The sequence below is a fragment of the Triplophysa rosa genome, unplaced genomic scaffold, assembly GCF_024868665.1.
Source record: "Triplophysa rosa unplaced genomic scaffold, Trosa_1v2 scaffold147_ERROPOS1033765+, whole genome shotgun sequence".
NCBI classification, from domain to species: Eukaryota; Metazoa; Chordata; class Actinopteri; order Cypriniformes; family Nemacheilidae; genus Triplophysa; species Triplophysa rosa.
Window position 1 is genome coordinate 51,228 of NW_026634150.1, and position 18,738 is coordinate 69,965.

Consider the following 18,738-nt stretch of genomic DNA (forward strand, 5'->3'; position numbering starts at 1 on the left):
ATTAAACCTCAGTCAACTACAGACAATCTCTAGCTCAGGAATTGAAGGAGAACTGTGCGCGGATTGTGACAGACTACGGGTAGCTATATGATTTCGAGCTGACCCGATCTATTAAAAGGAACTCTAGACTGACATTGATCTTGACTACGAAATGAACGTAAGATAAAGATCATCAGCACAAGCTTCATCTTTTTTCCGATGCCATATCACCTGGTGGAAAAGGTAAAACACTTGTTATGCGTAAGCAGGCTTTTCTAGTGACTTATAATGTAAAAGTGACTGGTCGATTTTCGTCGGTTTAAAGAACAACATATCCTTTCAAACAGAAAACATACTGTTGGATGGTAAGCTATCCGTTGAAGATATAAGATACACTAAACAGACATTATATGGACAATAATTACCACAAATGAATCATTACTGTAAACGTGTATAACATAACCTAGCATAGTGAAAGTTATTTTCAGTGATTCTTTCCAGCAAGGCTGTGGCTCAGGCTATAACATTTGAGTAATTTTGTTTTATATGTGTTTTTTTCCCTGAGTGCTTATCAGCAGGTCCTGAACCTTGCTCTCTTATCTTAAAGATTTTGCATTGGTGTGGCTTTTAATTATCACGTGCAGCAATTGTCTACTGTCCACCCACTCACTGCAACTCTTTGATCATTTTGTCTGTTCACTGTAAAAAAAAATAGTTGGTTCAACTTAAAAAAATAAGTTAAAAAACCTGATTGCCTTAATATTTTGAGTTAACTAATATTTGTATTAGTTTTATTTGAATGAACAAAAAACAACAAATCATGTTTTACATTGTTCAACACATTTGGACTTTCCTCAATGTGACTTTCTTCTTTAGTGATAAGACCTTCCTTAAACAGAACAACTAATCAGATTTATATGGCTACTTTTAGTTGAATCCACATTTCAGGTTCAATAATAGTTTTATTTTATGATGGGCAATAATGTCATTTGTTATCTTTTATTAAATTAATAAGGTCAGCAATTTGAAAAAATCCATATTAAATATGCTTTTATTATTTACAAGATGGCAATAATTCAAACGATTTGGCCAGATTTGTAAAAGAAAAGCTTTTTTCAAAATGTCTGTATTTTGTCCTTGCTGTAATTAATAAAAATATGTTTTATGTTATGTTTTGCCTCAGCACCTGAACTTAGTAAAGAGCACAGTTACAGCCTTGTCTTCTCAAGATGCTCTTCTGATTGGACTTGGTCAGCATTTTCTCTTAAAAATGCTGTCATCTTGAAGATTAAAATACTCTAGCTGTCAATTAACTAGTTCTATATGTATGTGCATTTTTCTTATATAGTCATATGAAAAGTTTCACAGTATTCTTGAGCCTAGCTCTTTTGAGTCCATTGAACCTTGAGGAGCATGTGACGAATCAGCATGCTGACGTGTCAAGAAATCTCCAACTAAAGGGCATGTGTAAGGGAGATAAAATGAGAATCGACAAGTTAAATTGACCCTGCCGTATTAAGAATCCCTTCCACTGCATGGGTCTAGGTTGACTAATAAAGAGATCAGATGGATCAATGTCCACATCAAGGATGGGGTACTATATCTACATATAACCTATATAGTAGATGTATATATCTATATGCTGTAGTATTAGATAATTTATATAATTGGAATTTAATGTTTTTCCTTCATGTGGACCTCCTGTAAACCTCCTACCCTGCTTTTGTGTTTACACACTTTAAAAATATGTTTGCTTTGTCTGTTCTAATGGATCAGTAATAGCCATACACATGTTTGAAAAGCAGATGATTACCCTGTTAGTTACTTAGGAGAGTATTATATGTGTGTGTTTATATAGAAATATGACCACTGAACACTCTTCCTGTAATCTTCCCAGATGTCGGCTGAAAAGATCAACAACTAACCAGCACACTTCTTAAAACACTGAACTTTCATAACATACTGAAGAACTGTTTCTCTGTCGTATCCTTCAACCTTCCAGTGCCTTAAAACAATGGCTTCCTACAGTCCGGCTCCCACAGAGGAGCCGTCTCCTGAAGTCTCGAATGGCAACCTCAAAACAAGTGGCTCTCAGGAGTCTATGAAACTGAAAAAAGAAATTTCTTTGCTCAATGGCGTGTGTCTCATCGTGGGAAACATGATTGGCTCTGGAATCTTCGTCTCACCGAAAGGCGTGCTGATGTATAGCGCCTCCTATGGGTTATCTCTGGTAGTGTGGACAGTTGGTGGGGTCTTCTCCATATTCGGGGCCCTTTGCTACGCTGAGCTTGGGACCACCATCACCAAGTCGGGTGCCAGTTACGCCTACATCCTGGAAGCCTTTGGAGGATTTCTGGCATTCATCCGTCTATGGACATCCCTCCTTATCATCGAGCCCACCAGTCAGGCTGTGATAGCCATCACCTTCTCCAACTACATGGTGCAGCCCATTTTCCCAACGTGTATAGCACCGTATGTGGCCAATCGTCTGCTAGCTGCAGCATGCATCTGTGAGTTGGTGTGTGTGTATGTGTATTTACCAAAGTTTTGTGTGTTACCTTAAGGCAATGGTTGTCAGAGTGTGGGGTGCATCCGATTGAAGAAGTGTTGATTCTTCCCACTGCCATTGATACTGTGTCAGCTTTAACATTTATTTGTTCGTATCTATCTAAAAAAACATAATTTTAACATAATTGGGTGTAATGTTTTAGAGGTTTGAGGGGTGGGGGTGACCATACAATTTTGAGAATCGCTGCCCTAAGGTATGCAAAAAAACTTTGAATTATATTTCAGATGTGTATACATTAGAATAGTCCATCCTTTGTTTGTTAAAGGAACAGTTTAGACAAGAATGAAAAATCGGTCATCATTTACTTATCTTCGAGTTATTCCAAATCTGTATACATTTCTTTGTTCTGATGAACACAAAAGAAGATATTTGGAAGAATGCTTGTATCCAAACAGTTCTTGGCCACCACTGACTTTCATGGGAGGAAAAAGTACAATTGCAGTCAAAAGTGCTCCAGAATTGTTTGCCGTCCTATATTCTTCAAAATATCTTCTTTTGTGTTCAACAGAACAAAAAAATTAAAAAAGTAATTTTCCCACTATGGTAGTCAATGGGGTCCAAGAACTGTTTGGTTTTAAGCATTTTCCAAATATCTTTCTCTGTGTTCATCGAAACAAAGACATTTTGGTGAGTTTGGGTGAGTAAATGATGACAGCATTTTTATTTTTGGGTGAACTGTCCCTTTACGTTAGCATGATGTCAGTTTAAATCAGTTTTAATGTATTTCAATGCTCATTTTGTCCTATTTTAAATTATTAGTCATCTTGAGGCCCCCTCGGAAGTCAGTTGAGGCCCCCTGTTGAGAACCACTGCTCTAGAGGTTAAAGAGATATAAAGTGGATTATGTATTGAAAAGTGACACGGTATGACATTATGAGCCATAATGAAAGTGTGTCATGTTGTAAAAGGGAAGAAGAACCGAATGTGTCAGATGTGTTCAGCTGATGTTAAAGTTATGTTCACGTGATTCTGTCTCATGCAGCACAGACATGCAAGATATATACCCACAGACACCAAAAAAAAGCAACTGATTTAGGAAGTGCACATGTGAAAGTTGATGATCAAATTGAGATGATTGAGAATGCTTGAGATCTGCAAAACACTATGGAATATTTCTTTGACAGTGGCTGAGGTAATTATACTGGGAATATGCTGATTTCTAGAAGTTAAAGTCCTCTAGATTATGACTGTGACCCTTATGGCTAATAACTAATGACAGCTCAGCAAGGCACAGAGTCAAAAGGACATTGAAAGAGTAGTGTGCTTTTTAAACCTCACGATCCAAGTCGCTTTCCCTCTCTTTATGCTATACCAGACTGTCTCGATGAGATATATTTCAGTATATTTCTTTAAAAGACACTCACCCTAAAAAGCTGTTAATCAATGAATTCCCTGATAACATGGAGTTTGGATAAAAAAGCATTATTTAGTGATGCAGTGCAGTTTTGTTCATAAAAAAAGTTTAAAAAAATATAAGATGGTGACAAAACCACTCAGGAATATAAGTGACTGCCTACCATATGTGTTCACTCTGTAAGAATGTGAACTGTAGATTAGAGCTCAAGCTCAGTAGTTTTATCTGGAACAACATGTTGCCAAATTGCTAAACTATCAAAATACAAGTTCAGAAACCACATTTTTATAACTTTACTTTATAACTTATAACTTTATAAAAGGATAGTTCCCTCCCACCCCCAATATTATCCCTCTAAGAGAACAACTTGGAACAAAATCAAAACAAAACTGTCTGGCCCTTACTTCTTTCTTTCCTTGCATTTCCCTTACAGTAAGAATTTAAAGAATTTCCGTAAAGTAAAAATTCTACTTTAGAATTTTAAAGTTTTACTTAATTAATATTGCATATAGGTATTTATAGTCTGTTTAATATTTGACCTGTGTTTCTCTCTCCTTTATCTTAAATGTGTGCTTTCACTGTGCGTGCGTGTCTGTGTGCGTGTCTGTGTGTGTGTGTGTGTGCGTGCGTGCGTGCGTGCGTGCGTGGGTGCGTGTCCATGTGTCTGTGCGTCCGTGTGTGTCTATGTCTATGTGTGTTAGTATGTGTGAATATTGTATGTGTGGAGTGTCTGTATGTGGGTATGTCTGTCTTCTTGTGTTTTCACCTTTTTCTTGTTTTTACAGGTATAACTTTAATTGTTTTGCTTATAGTCAATATGTCTCATGTACAGCTGCTTTGTAAACAATGAAGATTCTAAAAAGCGCTATATAAATAAAGTTGAGTTGAGTAACAACCCAGTCATTTGATAATTCATTGAGACTGAAAAATGTGCTGTTTATCTTTAAAGGAAGCAGCACATTAAAACCTTGTATTGAAATTAACCTTTTAATTAGCACCTTTTTGCACTAATGATTGGTTTAGCACTGTCATGGTGACCGGATCGCCAACTTGTCTATTTCAGTTCTGTTTCTATGCTTTTATTTTGTAGTAACGAACATGCTCAGGGGAAATGTATCAGAGTAAAAGTATACATTTTGTTCAGGAAATGTAGTGGAGCAAAAGTAAAAGTCTGCAGAAATATCTGTACTTTACTCAAGTAAAGTACAGATTCTCCCAAAAAAATACTTTAGTACTGTACTTAAGTATTTTTACTTCGTTACAATACAAAATGGTAACACACAGTCAGACCTCCGTGTAAATGCTGCCTAAGCACTTTCATTCCTTGCAAAACAACCAGAAGGAGTGCTAGAGTCAGCAGCCCTGCTTCCTCAAGCCAGGAAGACAAAACACACACGCACACACTTCAGGGTCAACAAACTGACCCTTGAAAATCATTGATCCTCACTCAACTCAACTTTATTTATATAGTGCTTTTTACAATTTTCATTGTTACAAAGCAGCTGTACATAAGACATATTGACTATAAGCAAAACAATTAAAGTTGTACCTGCAAAAACAAGAAAAAGTTGAAAACACAGAAGACAGACATACCCACATACAAAACACTCCACACACACAATATGCACACGTACTAACACACATAGACATAGACACACACACACACACACACGTACGCGCACGCGCGCACACACACACACACACACGCACGCACGCACGCACGCACGCACGCACACACACACGCACACACGCACACACACACACACACACGTACACAGACAAGTACGCACGCACGCACGCACACACACACACTCAGTGAGAGCACACATTTAAGATAAAGGAGAGAGAAGCACAGGTCAAATATAACAGACTATAAATTCCTATATGCAATATTAATTAAGTAAAACTTTAAAATTCTAAAGCAGCCCCCCCGGCCAGGCAGTAAATGCAAACAGCGGCGGAGGACCCCAAAACTCTAATCGAGAAAAAAACCTCAGGAAAACCAGGCCCAACCAGGGATTCCATTCCCCTCTGGCAAAAAGCTGCTGTCTCTGCACAAGCTCCAGAGAGCTGCACAACAAGGCAATAAAATAAATTAAACTACTAATAAGGTAAATTAGTAGTTTAAGATTATCATTAATAATCTCTATAGCATTTTAAATTTGTGGTGAAAGACGTGTCAGGTGAGACCGCGTCCTTCTTTATCCAGCTCTATCATCTCAGCTCTTGTCAGGTCGCCGCTTCCCATTCTCCGCTCTACCATCAGGTCAGGCCATGAAGACGTGTCAGGTGACCGCGTCCTTCTTTATCCAGCTCGATCATTTCAGCTCTTGTCATGTCGCTGCTTCCCATTCTCCGCTCTACCATCAGGTCAGGCCATGAACTGCATCCTGCTTGCTGTGGTAACCTTGGAACAATGAGACAAGACTGGCTGAGAGTAGAGTACTGTTCTGCACTCTTTGATGCAACAAGTACATCAGTTGTTGTTGGAAGTGTTCCTGGTTCCGGTTGATCTAACTAATGCAACCTAAACCCTCAGAGGATTTATATTATGGAAGAGTAGTGTATGCAAGATTAAAAAGATGAGTCTTTAGTCTAGATTTAAACTGACAGAGTGTGTCTGCCTCCCGGACAGTGCAGGGAAGACAATTCCAAAGTTTAGGCGCTAGATAGGAAAAGGATCTACCACCTGCACTTGATTTTGAAATTCTAGGTATTACCAACTGACAGGACGCCTGACAGCGTAATGCACGTGAAGGACTGTAATACGAAAGGAGTTCATTCAAGTATTGAGGAGCTAAACCATGTAGGGCTTTATAAATAATAAGCAAGATTTTAAAGTTAAAGCGATGCTTTATAGGTAACCAGTGCAAGGTTGACAGAACCGGGCTAATATGTTCATACTTTTTTGTACGTGTAAGAACTCGAGCTGCCGCGTTTTCGACCAGTTGGAGTTTTTGTAATAAGCCTGCAGGGCAACCACCTAACAGTGCATAACAGTAGTCTAGTCTTGATGTCATGAATGCATGAATTAACTTCTCTGCATCTGACATTGACAGCATATGAAGATGGAAAAACGCAATTGTGACTCTGGATTACAAAACCAGTCTTAAGGGTCAATTTTTTGAAATTGAGATTTTTACATCATCTGAAAGCTGAAGAAATAAGCTTTCTATTGATATATGGTTTGTTAGGATAGGACACTATCTGGCGGAACAACAACTATTTACAAAGCTGGAATCTGAGGGTGCAAAAAAATCAAAATATTGAGAAAATCGCCTTTGAAGTTGTTAATCTGAGGCACTGTAGCAGGCCATCCACTCACAAAAATAAAGTTTTTATACATATACAGTAGGAAATTTATAAAATATCTTCATGGAACATGATCTTTACTTAATATCCTAATGATTTTTGGCAAAAAGAAAAATCGTTAATTTTTACCCATACCCTGTATTTTTGCCGATTACTAAAAATGTTCCTGTGCTACTTAAGACTGGTTTTGTTGTCCAGGGTCACAATTTTACAGGTGTTGGCGATGTGGCTCTCAAATGACAGACTACTATCGAATAGAACGGCAAGATTCTTTGCTGATGACGAGGGTTTTATGGAACATCCGTCAATAGTTAAACAGTATTCTTGGTTGTTACTTATAGATCCTCACGAAAAACAAGGGAAGACAATATCCATTTCATGTTATTGCTGTGATGTCGTGACTAGACATCAGGTCCCTTCTTTACTGGAAAAGCCTCAGCAAACTCCTTAACAAAATGCATTGAACTGTATTGTGAGCAAAAGTGTCTTTAATCTGAAACTGTGCTTGTTCTGCAGGTCTGCTGACCTTTGTGAACTGCGCCTATGTTAAGTGGGGAACACGGGTTCAGGACTTCTTCACGTACGCAAAGGTCATCGCCCTCATCGCTGTCATCATCACTGGCCTGGTCAAGATATGCCAGGGTAGAAATGACACACAACTACATTTCTCGAAGACCTTTCTGTTCTCTCTACATTAAGCATTTATGTTGTTCTCTGCGTATTTGTTCCAGGTCACACACAGAATTTTGAGGGTATGTTCTCAGGTTCATCTCAGGATCCTGGTGATGTGGCCTTGGCATTGTATTCTGCTCTTTTCTCCTATTCTGGATGGGACACTCTTAATTTTGTCACTGAGGAGATCAAGAACCCAGAGAGGTGATTGTTACCCTAAATTACCCTATGTGTAATTTAAAGGTTCAAAAGGTTTCAAAATTGATGGTGTCCCAGAACTGTAATTCTCATTATAAGAAAACAACAGAGGCGGACCGGGAAGCAAAAACAGTCCTAGAGTCTTCGGCCCACATCAGCCCTCCTCCATTTCTGTTGACGGACAGGGGATGTGGTGGTGTATATAACGTATCATTGCGTTACATGTATATGTGTCCGTCCCGCTAATGCGTTCGCATTGCGTGCGTTCGCGTTACTAATGTAACGACCGTTCTGGACTTTGACAGAATGACCTACTGGTCAGTCCACCCCTTGACACCAATACGGCTCTGGCAATTTTAGGCCCGCATCGGCACTCCACCGAATCTGTCGACCGCGTGGGTTGGAGGGTGTAGAAGTTTGCATTCGCATTTATAATACGTCCGTCTAAGTGGCCAACGCCTCCGTTACGGCAACTATACGTTAGCGGCAAATGCGTCCGTTATGGCCCCATACGTTAGCGGCAAACGCGTCCGTTACGGCCCCATACGTTAGTGTTGGTGGCCCAGAACATGCAATTCGCAACAAATAAGAAATACACGTTTTACACAGAGGTACAAACTGTCCCTGACAACAGTAAGAGCCGTAAGAAAAACATAACTGTTACACAGGGTTACCAAAGTATGTTGTCCCCAAAACATCTCTCCCTTGGCAAAATTACTTCGAGCTCCCTACTAAAATGCACACTGTAATCTGAGTCTTCACAATGAAATTACGTGCACATTAATGCCTTTGTTGCCATCTGGTGGTTGTTTTTGTACATTGCAGAAATCTACCATTGGCAATTGCCATTTCAATGCCTATTGTCACAGTGATCTACATTCTAACCAACGTGGCGTATTATACAGTGTTGCCCATTCCTGCCATTCTGGACAGTGATGCTGTGGCTGTGGTCAGTACCTATCTCAGGGGGTGGTCAGTATTGCATGGACAAAGTAAATGCAGAATCCACCATCTTTTACATTTGGTACATTTGAATCCACAGACATTTGCAGACCAGGTATTTGGTTTTTTTAACTGGACAATACCGCTTGCCGTCGCTCTCTCCTGCTTTGGCGGTCTTAATGCATCTATATTGGCTGCTTCACGGTGAGTTTTGTTTATTAGGTTTATTATGTCTGCCACCTGTTTCTCTCATAGGTATCTCTATATACATTCTAAATATATAGAAATGCATAACTGAAATGTAACCTTGTATGCAATACACTCAATACCAGATTTGTGGTAGTTGTGGAAGTGATAGTTCACCCAAAAATGAAAACTCTGTCATCAATTACACACCCTCTTGACTTTTTTCTTCTGCAGAACATAAAAGAAGATAATGGCTGTACCCATTCACTTCTATTGTATAGGCACAAAACCAATGCAAGTCAATGGGTACCGCTGTTATTTGGTTACCAACATTCTTCAAAATATCTTCTTTTGTGTTCTGCATGAGAAAGAAAGTCATACAGGTTTGAAATTACAAGAGGGTGAGTAAATGAGGACAGAATTTACATTTTTGGGTGAACTATCCCTTTAATTCCTTAAAAGATGGTCATTAAGGAGAGCATTGATTGTCTTCAAGGACATCAAGCTGACATATAGTCTCATTCCGTTTATTTGTCATTTGCATATCTTCACTTAGGCTGTTCTTTGTGGGCTCCAGAGAAGGCCATCTGCCAGACTACCTGTGCATGATTCATGTTAGCCGCTTCACCCCCATCCCTGCCCTGCTCTTCAATGTCAGTCCCCACCTGAGCATTTGTGTGTCATAATTCATTACATCATAATTAATAATTAATAAAGTAATTAATTAGACTATGCTCATGTCTGTGCCGTCCTTTCCATTAACGATCATGCGTATGTCATTATCTACATATAGGACTCACATGTGCATGGGTTAAACAGTGTCTTGTTGTTTGACAGGGTGCAATGGCTCTTGTTTATCTGTGTGTAGAGGATATCTTTAAACTGATCAACTACTACAGCTTCAGCTACTGGTTCTTTGTGGGTCTGTCTATTTTGGGACAGCTGTACCTGCGATGGAAACAACCGGACAGAACACGACCACTAAAGGTAACACATAAACCACTACATACTTTAATATATATCATATACTGTATAGTAAATGATATATTATTGGACTACTTTAAACTTTAATGCATCCATCTGTTTCTTTCTTTTTCAGCTCAGTCTATTCTTCCCAATTATGTTCTGCATCTGCACAGTGTTTCTTGTGGTGGTGCCCTTATACAGTGACACCATCAACTCATTAATTGGCATTGGCATTGCCTTATCTGGAGTGCCAGTCTACTTCCTGTGTTGCCATCTACCTGCCTCCCGTAGGCCTATGTGGCTCCGCAGGTTTATTGGTAAGTATTCCAAGTTTAGGTTTTCAGAGTTAATGATTGTAATACATTGGTTCTTCTGCAGAACACAAGAGGTGAGAACTCCGCAGATTAGACAGCCTCAATCACCATTTACTTTCATTGTATGGAAACAACATGCAGTGAAAATGAATGCTGTTTGTCGTTGTAAACATTCTTCCTTCCGTGTTCCACAGAAGAAATGATGATTAAATTATGAGTTTTTTTGAGGTGAACTCTCTTTAAGTGTCTTTTAAGACATTTTAAGACAAAGGGATCGTGCTTTTTGTGCTGTTGCTCCAAGGCTCTGGAACTCTCTCCCTCTAACACTGAGAACAATGGGTTCTGTACAGGGACGTGCACAGACATTTTGAGGGGCATGGGCTCAAGTGGAAAAAAGGGCACTTCTCATATTTGTTTTAATTTTTTCCAAACAAAATGTTAAATATATTAAAATAAATATTTTTTGAAATCCCTCACACTCACCCAATTGTTTCATGTTCCGACAATGGTCTTCTGTAGAATTCACAAATTTTATCACAAGAACAGGCAACAACAAAGGAAATTAAGTCACAATGTGTATGTTTTTTATGCTAAAGTTTCAAGTATATATTTAGGATAAATGACTGCACAAAGGAAAATGACATATTTTCACTAATAATTTATATATATATAATTTATTTTGCACAAGCCAATAAACTGTTTTAAAGGAGTCATATTGCATGGCTAAAAGGAATATTATTGTTTGTTCTAGATGTAACGCAATGTGTATACACCATTTAAAGTTTAAAAAAACTTTGTATTTTCCACATACCGTGCATGTTTGTATCTCCTCTTTGCCCCGCCTCTCTGAAATGCGCTGATTTTTTACAAAGCTCATGGCTCTGAAAAGCGAGGTGTGCTATGATTGGCCAGTTCACCATTGCGTAGTGATTGGTCAAATACTGCAAGCATTTCACGGAAATGTAGCGTCTCTTACCATATTCGGAACATCAGGATCCAAAGCAATTGTACTGACAGACGATACAATGAGATTTACAATTACGCCCACCTTAACTACGTGTAGATTTGGGCGGTTTTAGTCAAATCATGTTACGAAGTTAGGTAGATTCGCCAGGGTGTGGTTACACGAGGCGTTTCAGGGAAGTCTGGTTGAGCATTCACTTTTAGATAGAATGCATCTTTTGTTCCCACACTTTCATTTGTGCAATTTTACGTGTCTAATACATGCATGGGCAACTTATAACACACCAAAAACACAGAAAAACACGTACTTCCGCCATATGACCCCTTTAATTATTTTTCTGTTATTGGGACACCAACAATGAACTTCACACTAAACTGAAAAAGGCAGTAGGTGCTAATTTGTTATTTTACGGGACAAAAACCTGCAAAATTAATTAAAACACACTGCAAAAAATGATTGACAAAATACAAAAATACAGCAGCTTAACTAATTATTATTATTATTAATATTATTATTGTTGCTATAATTACACTTACTGTACCACGCACACACACACTGATGGTGACAAGAACTTTGTTTCACATTTGAGGGAGGGCTGTTTAGATCTATCAGCGCATACACAACATATAAAATGGATAGTTATTAGATGAGGAGTCTGACATCAAACTTATCAAATTATTGTTTAAGGTGGGACACTTAATGTACTGTTCAAGTTTGAGATGTTGATCTATTATCTATTGTTAACTAATAACTGGTGGTATGCTTTAGTTATTTTGTTTATCCTATTCATCTTAATTGCCTGACAAATGTATGCAAGTTAGCACATTTTAGTTACTTAATGCCTGGTTTACATATCAATGAGGCGATTCTGATGACGTTATTAATTTGACTGTGTTCAGCTGTCGTTTCTCCATCAAGTTAGCATGTATGCCAATACTGCCTTACCGAAACATTAGCTATTAGCTTACTCATTAGCTCATAAGTGATGGATGTTAGCAAAACAATAGTTGCAGTTTGTCTTTTGGATAATTAGGTGTGAATTCGAAAGCACACGTAGCTAGTCTGTTCATCACCACTCACCTCCACCCCAAGAAGTAGTGATGTTTCGTTCGTGAACGAATCGTTCTTTTTGAACGAATCTTTTAAGTGAACGAATCGTTCTCGTTCACGAAATGCAATGACTCATATTTCTCGTTCACTGAAATCTCTCCCTCGAGCACAGAGCGTCTTGGCTTAAAAAAGTGTCTAAAGCACGAGCCAATGGCGTTCGAGAGTGAGCTTTGACAAAGCATATGATTGGTTGAATGTACTAAACGAATACGCCTTTCACTGAACGAGCCTGTGTTTGAGTCTGAACGAGACCCGCTGATGCTCGTTCGTGAACGAGCTGTTACTTCTGCCTCCTAAACGAAATGAAAGATGAGGTCTCTTGTTCAACAAGTACAGAAACGGACACAATGTAAATATCCTTACGAAAATAAATAAATAATACAAGCTAATGATTAAATATAACAAGGAAAAATTTACATTGTCATTTTTATTGCATGGAAAATGTCAAGGCCTGTTTACTCAGTTATTGTACTGCAAGCACAGGTGTTTTGTGTGCATTTTGTATCATTTATTGTTCTTTCAAATAAAAACGACTTCATTACGTTTAATTCATGTCATGCACTTCTCTAAAAACCAGTGGTGTAAAGTATTGGAGTAAATGTACTTAGTTACTTTACTTAAGTATATTTTTGGCTACTTTGTAGTTGTACTGAGTATTAAAGATATTAGCAACTTTTACTCTCTACTTAACTACATTTTTGAACAAGTATATGTACTCTTTACTCCACTACATTTGTAATGACTAATGCAATTACACGTTACATTTTGCATGGCACCTATCTTATAATTAATATTACCATTTACAGGGCAATGAAGGTACTACATTCTTGTGGATTTTGCCATAACTTACAAAAACTTGTCAACATGGCTTCTTCATATGAATATGAGTGCAGTATCGGGTAGATGTCAATCGCTGGAGGTTTTTACACGGTTAGCCCTTACCCGCTAGTTCTACAGTAATATATTGGCAACACTGTTGCCAGCTAGATACTGTAGGTCACACATCTACAAAAGCTCTTATTTTTAAAACTAACTCTTCCTAAATGTGCTCTAAACATGTTTGCTCAAAATTTGACCATATGGTGGGACTATTGCCATGAAGTGATGTAAACCAGTAAAAAGAATGTATAGTATTTCAATTTTCAAAAGTGCTCTCACACTACATAGACAAAATATTAACCCATAGAATGAGTCCGACACAGAGAAATGAACAATCCACATATTAATCTCAATAATGGTGACAATCGAACAGCTTCACGCTGCAATACATGCTGGGTACATAGTACAAAACTCATTCATGATTGTTTGTCACCATTGATGAGGTTTGTATGTCAAGTGTCTAACTGTGTCTCAATTGCAAAGAAAGATTTTCTGACAGAGATCTTTCCATTATAACATGTAATCACTTTACCAAACATATCTTAATAAATCTTAAATGCTATATTATTATTATTTAATGATTGAATTCTTTCAGATGTATCTTCAGTTACTAAGCAAACATAAAGTTACGGTTCCTGTAAAGTCCCTTTCAGTGTTATTGTATAAGTGTACATTTTAAAGCTACAAGAAAGTCAAAGAGTCCAACCAAAGCAAACACTGATCGCCATAATGGTGACTTAAAACATAATTGAACCACTATGAACTAGAGTTAAATCTCAATAAGATCTTACACAGATGACAGAAATAATGTGAAAGTGGTGTCTGTAATATGTGAAGATGTTATTGATGTTTGTGTTTAATTCTCCTCTGGTGAAATCTTGACAGATTTATTGTGTTCATCTGTTATTTAGACTTGTTCATCTAAGACTGTGTGACTTAAGTGCGTTAATAGATTCTTTAATAATGTATCTTCAAACAGCCATTGCAGTAGTTTACTGTAAAACACCTACAGTAACTAGCTGGCAACAGTGTTGCCAATATATTACTGTAGAAATGGCAGGTAAGGGCTAACAGTGTATGTGAAATGAGGACATGACTGCAGCTGGCGATGAGGCCCAAACCAGCATGTCCAGTGCAAAAAGGCTTTGACTTTAATTCTACTTAACATTATTTTATTTATCCGTTATATTGAAGAGACCTTTTTGAAGGAATTTGGTTTACTTATGAGCAATTGAGCTTAAATAGGGTGTTTGTAATAGATGTAGGTTATGGTGTCTACCATGATTTGTTGCAATTTTGAGGTGTTCAGTCTTATTATGATTTAAGAAAATAAATGCGATTGCTCTCCTCACAAATCAACTGTTTCTAGTTTTTAACTGACGTGTCTCTTAAGTGTTGAGGACTAGTGCTTCTTTGAGCCTACATTCAGTTGAGTAAAATACTCAAGTACTGTTAAATTCAGATACTCTAAGACTTTTACTGAAGTCGTTTTGGAATTGGTGACTTGTAACTTGTAACGGAGTAATTTTCACTGCAAGGTATCTGTACTTTTACTTAAGTATGGTTTTCAGGTACTCTTTACACCTCTGCTAAAAACTGTAAAACAAAAAAGTATTGGTTAGCTCTCATTCGCGTCACTTCAGCAAATAGCATTCCAGTTCCGGCTGTGAAGGGACGTGTAATTGGTTAGATTTTCCACTTAACGAATACGCCCACACTGACCAAGTCGCTGTTGAGTCTGAACGAGAGAGAGAGATCTCGTTCGTGAACGAATTGAACGACTGTAGGTCGGTCATTTAGCATGTGAGTCTCGTTCAGCAATCAGCAGAAAGCGGATGCAAAGCGCAGTTACAGGTAGGCTACTTTGCACGCTTGTTTATTTAAAATACATAAACACGTTTAACATAATCCCAGATTTATGAATGTGTAAATGACCAAACAATTAACTTTTTAATTATGCAGAAAAACCTTGTGCGTTGGTCATCTGAACATCTTATTTAGACTTATTTTTATTTATTTAATGAGTAGATCAGAGACACACATTTTAATAAAGCCTGTAATCGGTTTATACGTCCATTAATACGTTCGTTGACATAACACAACTCTTTTTCGCCACCTGCTGGCGTATTATAGAAATGGTCACTGAACGAATCAGTGAACGAATCTGAACGAATCATTTTGGTGAACGAACTGAAAAAGAACGAATCACTCAAATGAATCATAATTCCCATCACTACCAAGAAGAAAAACGCTACTGGAAAGGAGGGAGGTTTTCACTTCTGTGACTCTCTGCATGACGTGCCAAACGTGCTACACACATAGCTGTGCTGCGCGTGCCCGCTATGTGCAGCTGCGCGCCTGCGCGCTTGCGTGGAGACGCGGATGGGAGAAAGGCATCGGAACTCTTAACATTTCCCGACCTGACCTGACATTTTCTAATTGTTTGACAAGGAAAGCCGTGCGTAAACAGAAACACATACGCGTACACATTCATATATTCAATCCAAAAATCCCAGAAAAAGGGCACTTTCTCTCGAGGAAGAAAATGGGCCTGGGCTCAGGCCCCCAAAGCACCCCCCTCTGCACGTGCCTGGTTCTGTAAATTCATTGAAGTCATCTTTAAGACACACCTTTTTAAACAAGCTTTCGATTAACAGTATGGCAAGGCAAGTTTAATCTTTGGGATAGTTTTATATTGAATTCGTCCTGATTCTATATTTTATTGTATGTCTGAGTTGTTTTATTGTGTTTACTGTGTTCATTGTAAGGAACTTTGTGACTTTTATCTGTGAAAGGTGTTATATAAATACATTTTACTTACTTTTTATTCCCCTACTCAACAGCATCTTCAGGTGTGCTCATTCAGAAGGTGTGCTACTGTGTTCTTACCGAGATGGACACAGATGATGAAAAACAGTAAGAGGACAGTACACTGACCAACTATATCTGGAAAACACCCACCCCATTGAAAGAGGCCACTGTTGTGACAACCTCTATTGATGTTGATTAACACATTTGAGATTTTAGATCAATCATATGAAGTGAGAACCTTTAAGTAATGTCCTTTATATTTATTGAAGATATTTATGTTGAAAAGAGGCTTTTATTAAGTTTGTCACTGGTTTTAAAATGATAGGGACTAGTAAACGACTACCTTTTAAACTCAAGAGGAAACTACCTTTGAAAATTGAGGTTGTTACAGGGCTTGGTGAGATGATGAAATGATAGCACTGATAAAAGATTAAATACTATGTGAAATTTGTACCAGCTTTATGTAATGTGAATGGTTTTGTATATGAATACCTTTTAGCTGACAAGATTTCAATTAAATATACATTTTAATGCTTATACACTAAAGAACTAATAACACAACATTGTGGGGAAAATAAATGTGACAACACATATAATATTCATATGTTTTTGAAATATCATAAGCAGTATTTCTAAAAATATTGAAATGACTAGGACAGTGTTATTGTGGAAGTGTGATAACTCTGGTTGAATAAGACAAAACACCACAATAAAGGACAAACAATTCTGTTTGTTTTTGGCTAAAAAAATCAGTTAATGTGCTTTTAATCTGTGAGTGGAGAGTATTTATGTGCCCTGGTGGACAAATAAAAGTGGGAGATTCATTTTTAAAAGACAGAAGACAACAGTAAGGCAACCAAATTGCTCTTTAATATGAATACATAATACAACAACTTTTCCATTGCACACTCAGACTTAATTTTACCATCAGTTCCTCAGTCCATCTTAATACATATGTACAAAGCTATGGCACAATTTGCCATTGATCTTTTAGCCAATCGTGTCTTCCCAGGGTCTCTTCTTATCTTGTTTGGGAACAGTTGCCTTTCCCGTTGACATTGGTGCTGCTGACTGCTGCAGGGGGTTGTGGGTAAAAGTTTGCCTCAATGGACCTTGGAAAGATGCAGAAATGTACATTGTAAAAAGAAAAACATATGCCAAGCTCTGTGCATTAACCAATATGGCTACAAAAGTACACACATAAGCACATTCATTCACAAAAACATATTTTGTTGCCAACATTTATGGAATCGTTCATGTTGCCTTTTGAGATACCCTGTAATGGTCAAATTCAAATGATGCAAAAACTACAAACCCAAAATGGGAATTGTGAAAAATGTATCCAAGATGGCAAAAGACAAATGAGGAAGACATATTAAGCATAATACAGGGCTAAGCATGTCTAACCAGAGCCAATGTGGCCAATATTTTTGAAAAACATTCTTACTATCATGTCCTAAAATGTATTTAATGACAACAACTATAATGTACATGATGTATTTGTCATGCTTATAGCTTAGCAACGTGGTAACATTCAATTCTATTTGTGCAGAGCACGGAATAACTCAGCCTCTAAAAAGCATTTGAAATATTAAGTCAGGCAGCCATTTAGGTGGATACTACTTAAAAAGCTATCTGTTAATGTAGACAGTAGATGCAGTGGCTTCAAACTACTAGGTTTTGAAATAGAGAATGGACCCTCACCTTTGGCTGCCATATCAAGATGCCCTTTAATTCTCCTTTCTCTTTCCTCCAGCTGCTGAGCCAACTGAGCATTCTTCCATCCTGAAAACACGCGCACACACACACACACACACACACACACACACACACACACACACACACACACACACACACACACACACACACACACACGCACATGTCTGGTTTATTATCTCCGTGGGGACAATCCATAGACGTGTTTTTTATACTGTACAAACTGTATATTTTATCCCCTACCCCTAACCCAACCCCTAAACCTAAAGATCATAGAAAACTTTTTGCATTTTTAGATTTTGAAAAAATATTGTTCTGTACAATTTATAAGCTTTTTTGCCCATGAGGACCTCAATTTTGGTCCCCACAGTGACACGAGTCCCCATGAGTTGGTGTGCATTCAGGTTTAGGTCCCCATCGGGATTTAAAAACATTAACACACACACGCGTTACAAGAAGCATAATAAATAGAGAGGGATGAAAGAATAAAATCAATTCAAAGTCCACACCATTCTTGACGCTTTCAATGAAACCTTCATTTTTATGCAGCGCTGAGGGTGGGTGTGCGATGCGTTGTGGGATGCTTAGCTTCTGTCTCACTGCTGGATGCCTAAGCAGGGCCACCTGACCCAGGGAGAAGACGTTAGAGGTCATCCAGTAGGTAAATACAGCCTGGAAAAAAACACAGATAAGCGTTACACCAGTGAAAATTATTACAAAAGAGAAAACAGATCTCATCACAAATAGTATGTGATAGTTCGGTTAA

The 18,738-nt window shown here is 38.0% G+C and overlaps 2 protein-coding genes across 3 annotated transcripts in view; one reads left to right on the forward strand and one right to left on the reverse strand.

Annotated features, from left to right (window-relative positions):
* slc7a7 (solute carrier family 7 member 7) lies at positions 1-16,402 on the forward strand. 2 transcript variants are annotated; one of them, XM_057326931.1, is made up of 10 exons: positions 1-222; positions 1,877-2,489; positions 7,731-7,856; positions 7,946-8,090; positions 8,910-9,033; positions 9,127-9,230; positions 9,769-9,865; positions 10,050-10,199; positions 10,312-10,495; positions 16,289-16,402. In XM_057326931.1, the coding sequence occupies exons 2-10, from the start codon at positions 1,994-1,996 to the stop codon at positions 16,363-16,365; spliced, it is 1,503 nt and encodes a 500-aa protein (XP_057182914.1). In that variant the 5' UTR covers positions 1-222; positions 1,877-1,993; the 3' UTR covers positions 16,366-16,402. The 2 variants fall into 2 exon arrangements, with proteins under 2 accessions (XP_057182914.1, XP_057182915.1); XM_057326932.1 differs by lacking the exon at positions 1-222 and adding an exon at positions 1,475-1,573.
* The window catches only part of oxa1l (OXA1L mitochondrial inner membrane protein), a 14,674-nt gene continuing 12,223 nt past the window's right edge, over positions 16,288-18,738 (reverse strand). Inside the window, exons 8-10 of the mRNA XM_057326933.1 lie at positions 18,482-18,644; positions 17,961-18,041; positions 16,288-17,368 (exon numbers count right to left, since the gene is read on the reverse strand). Coding sequence (XP_057182916.1) covers positions 17,247-17,368; positions 17,961-18,041; positions 18,482-18,644 — 366 coding nt within the window. The 3' untranslated portion in view covers positions 16,288-17,246. The remainder of the gene's footprint in view (positions 17,369-17,960; positions 18,042-18,481; positions 18,645-18,738) is intronic.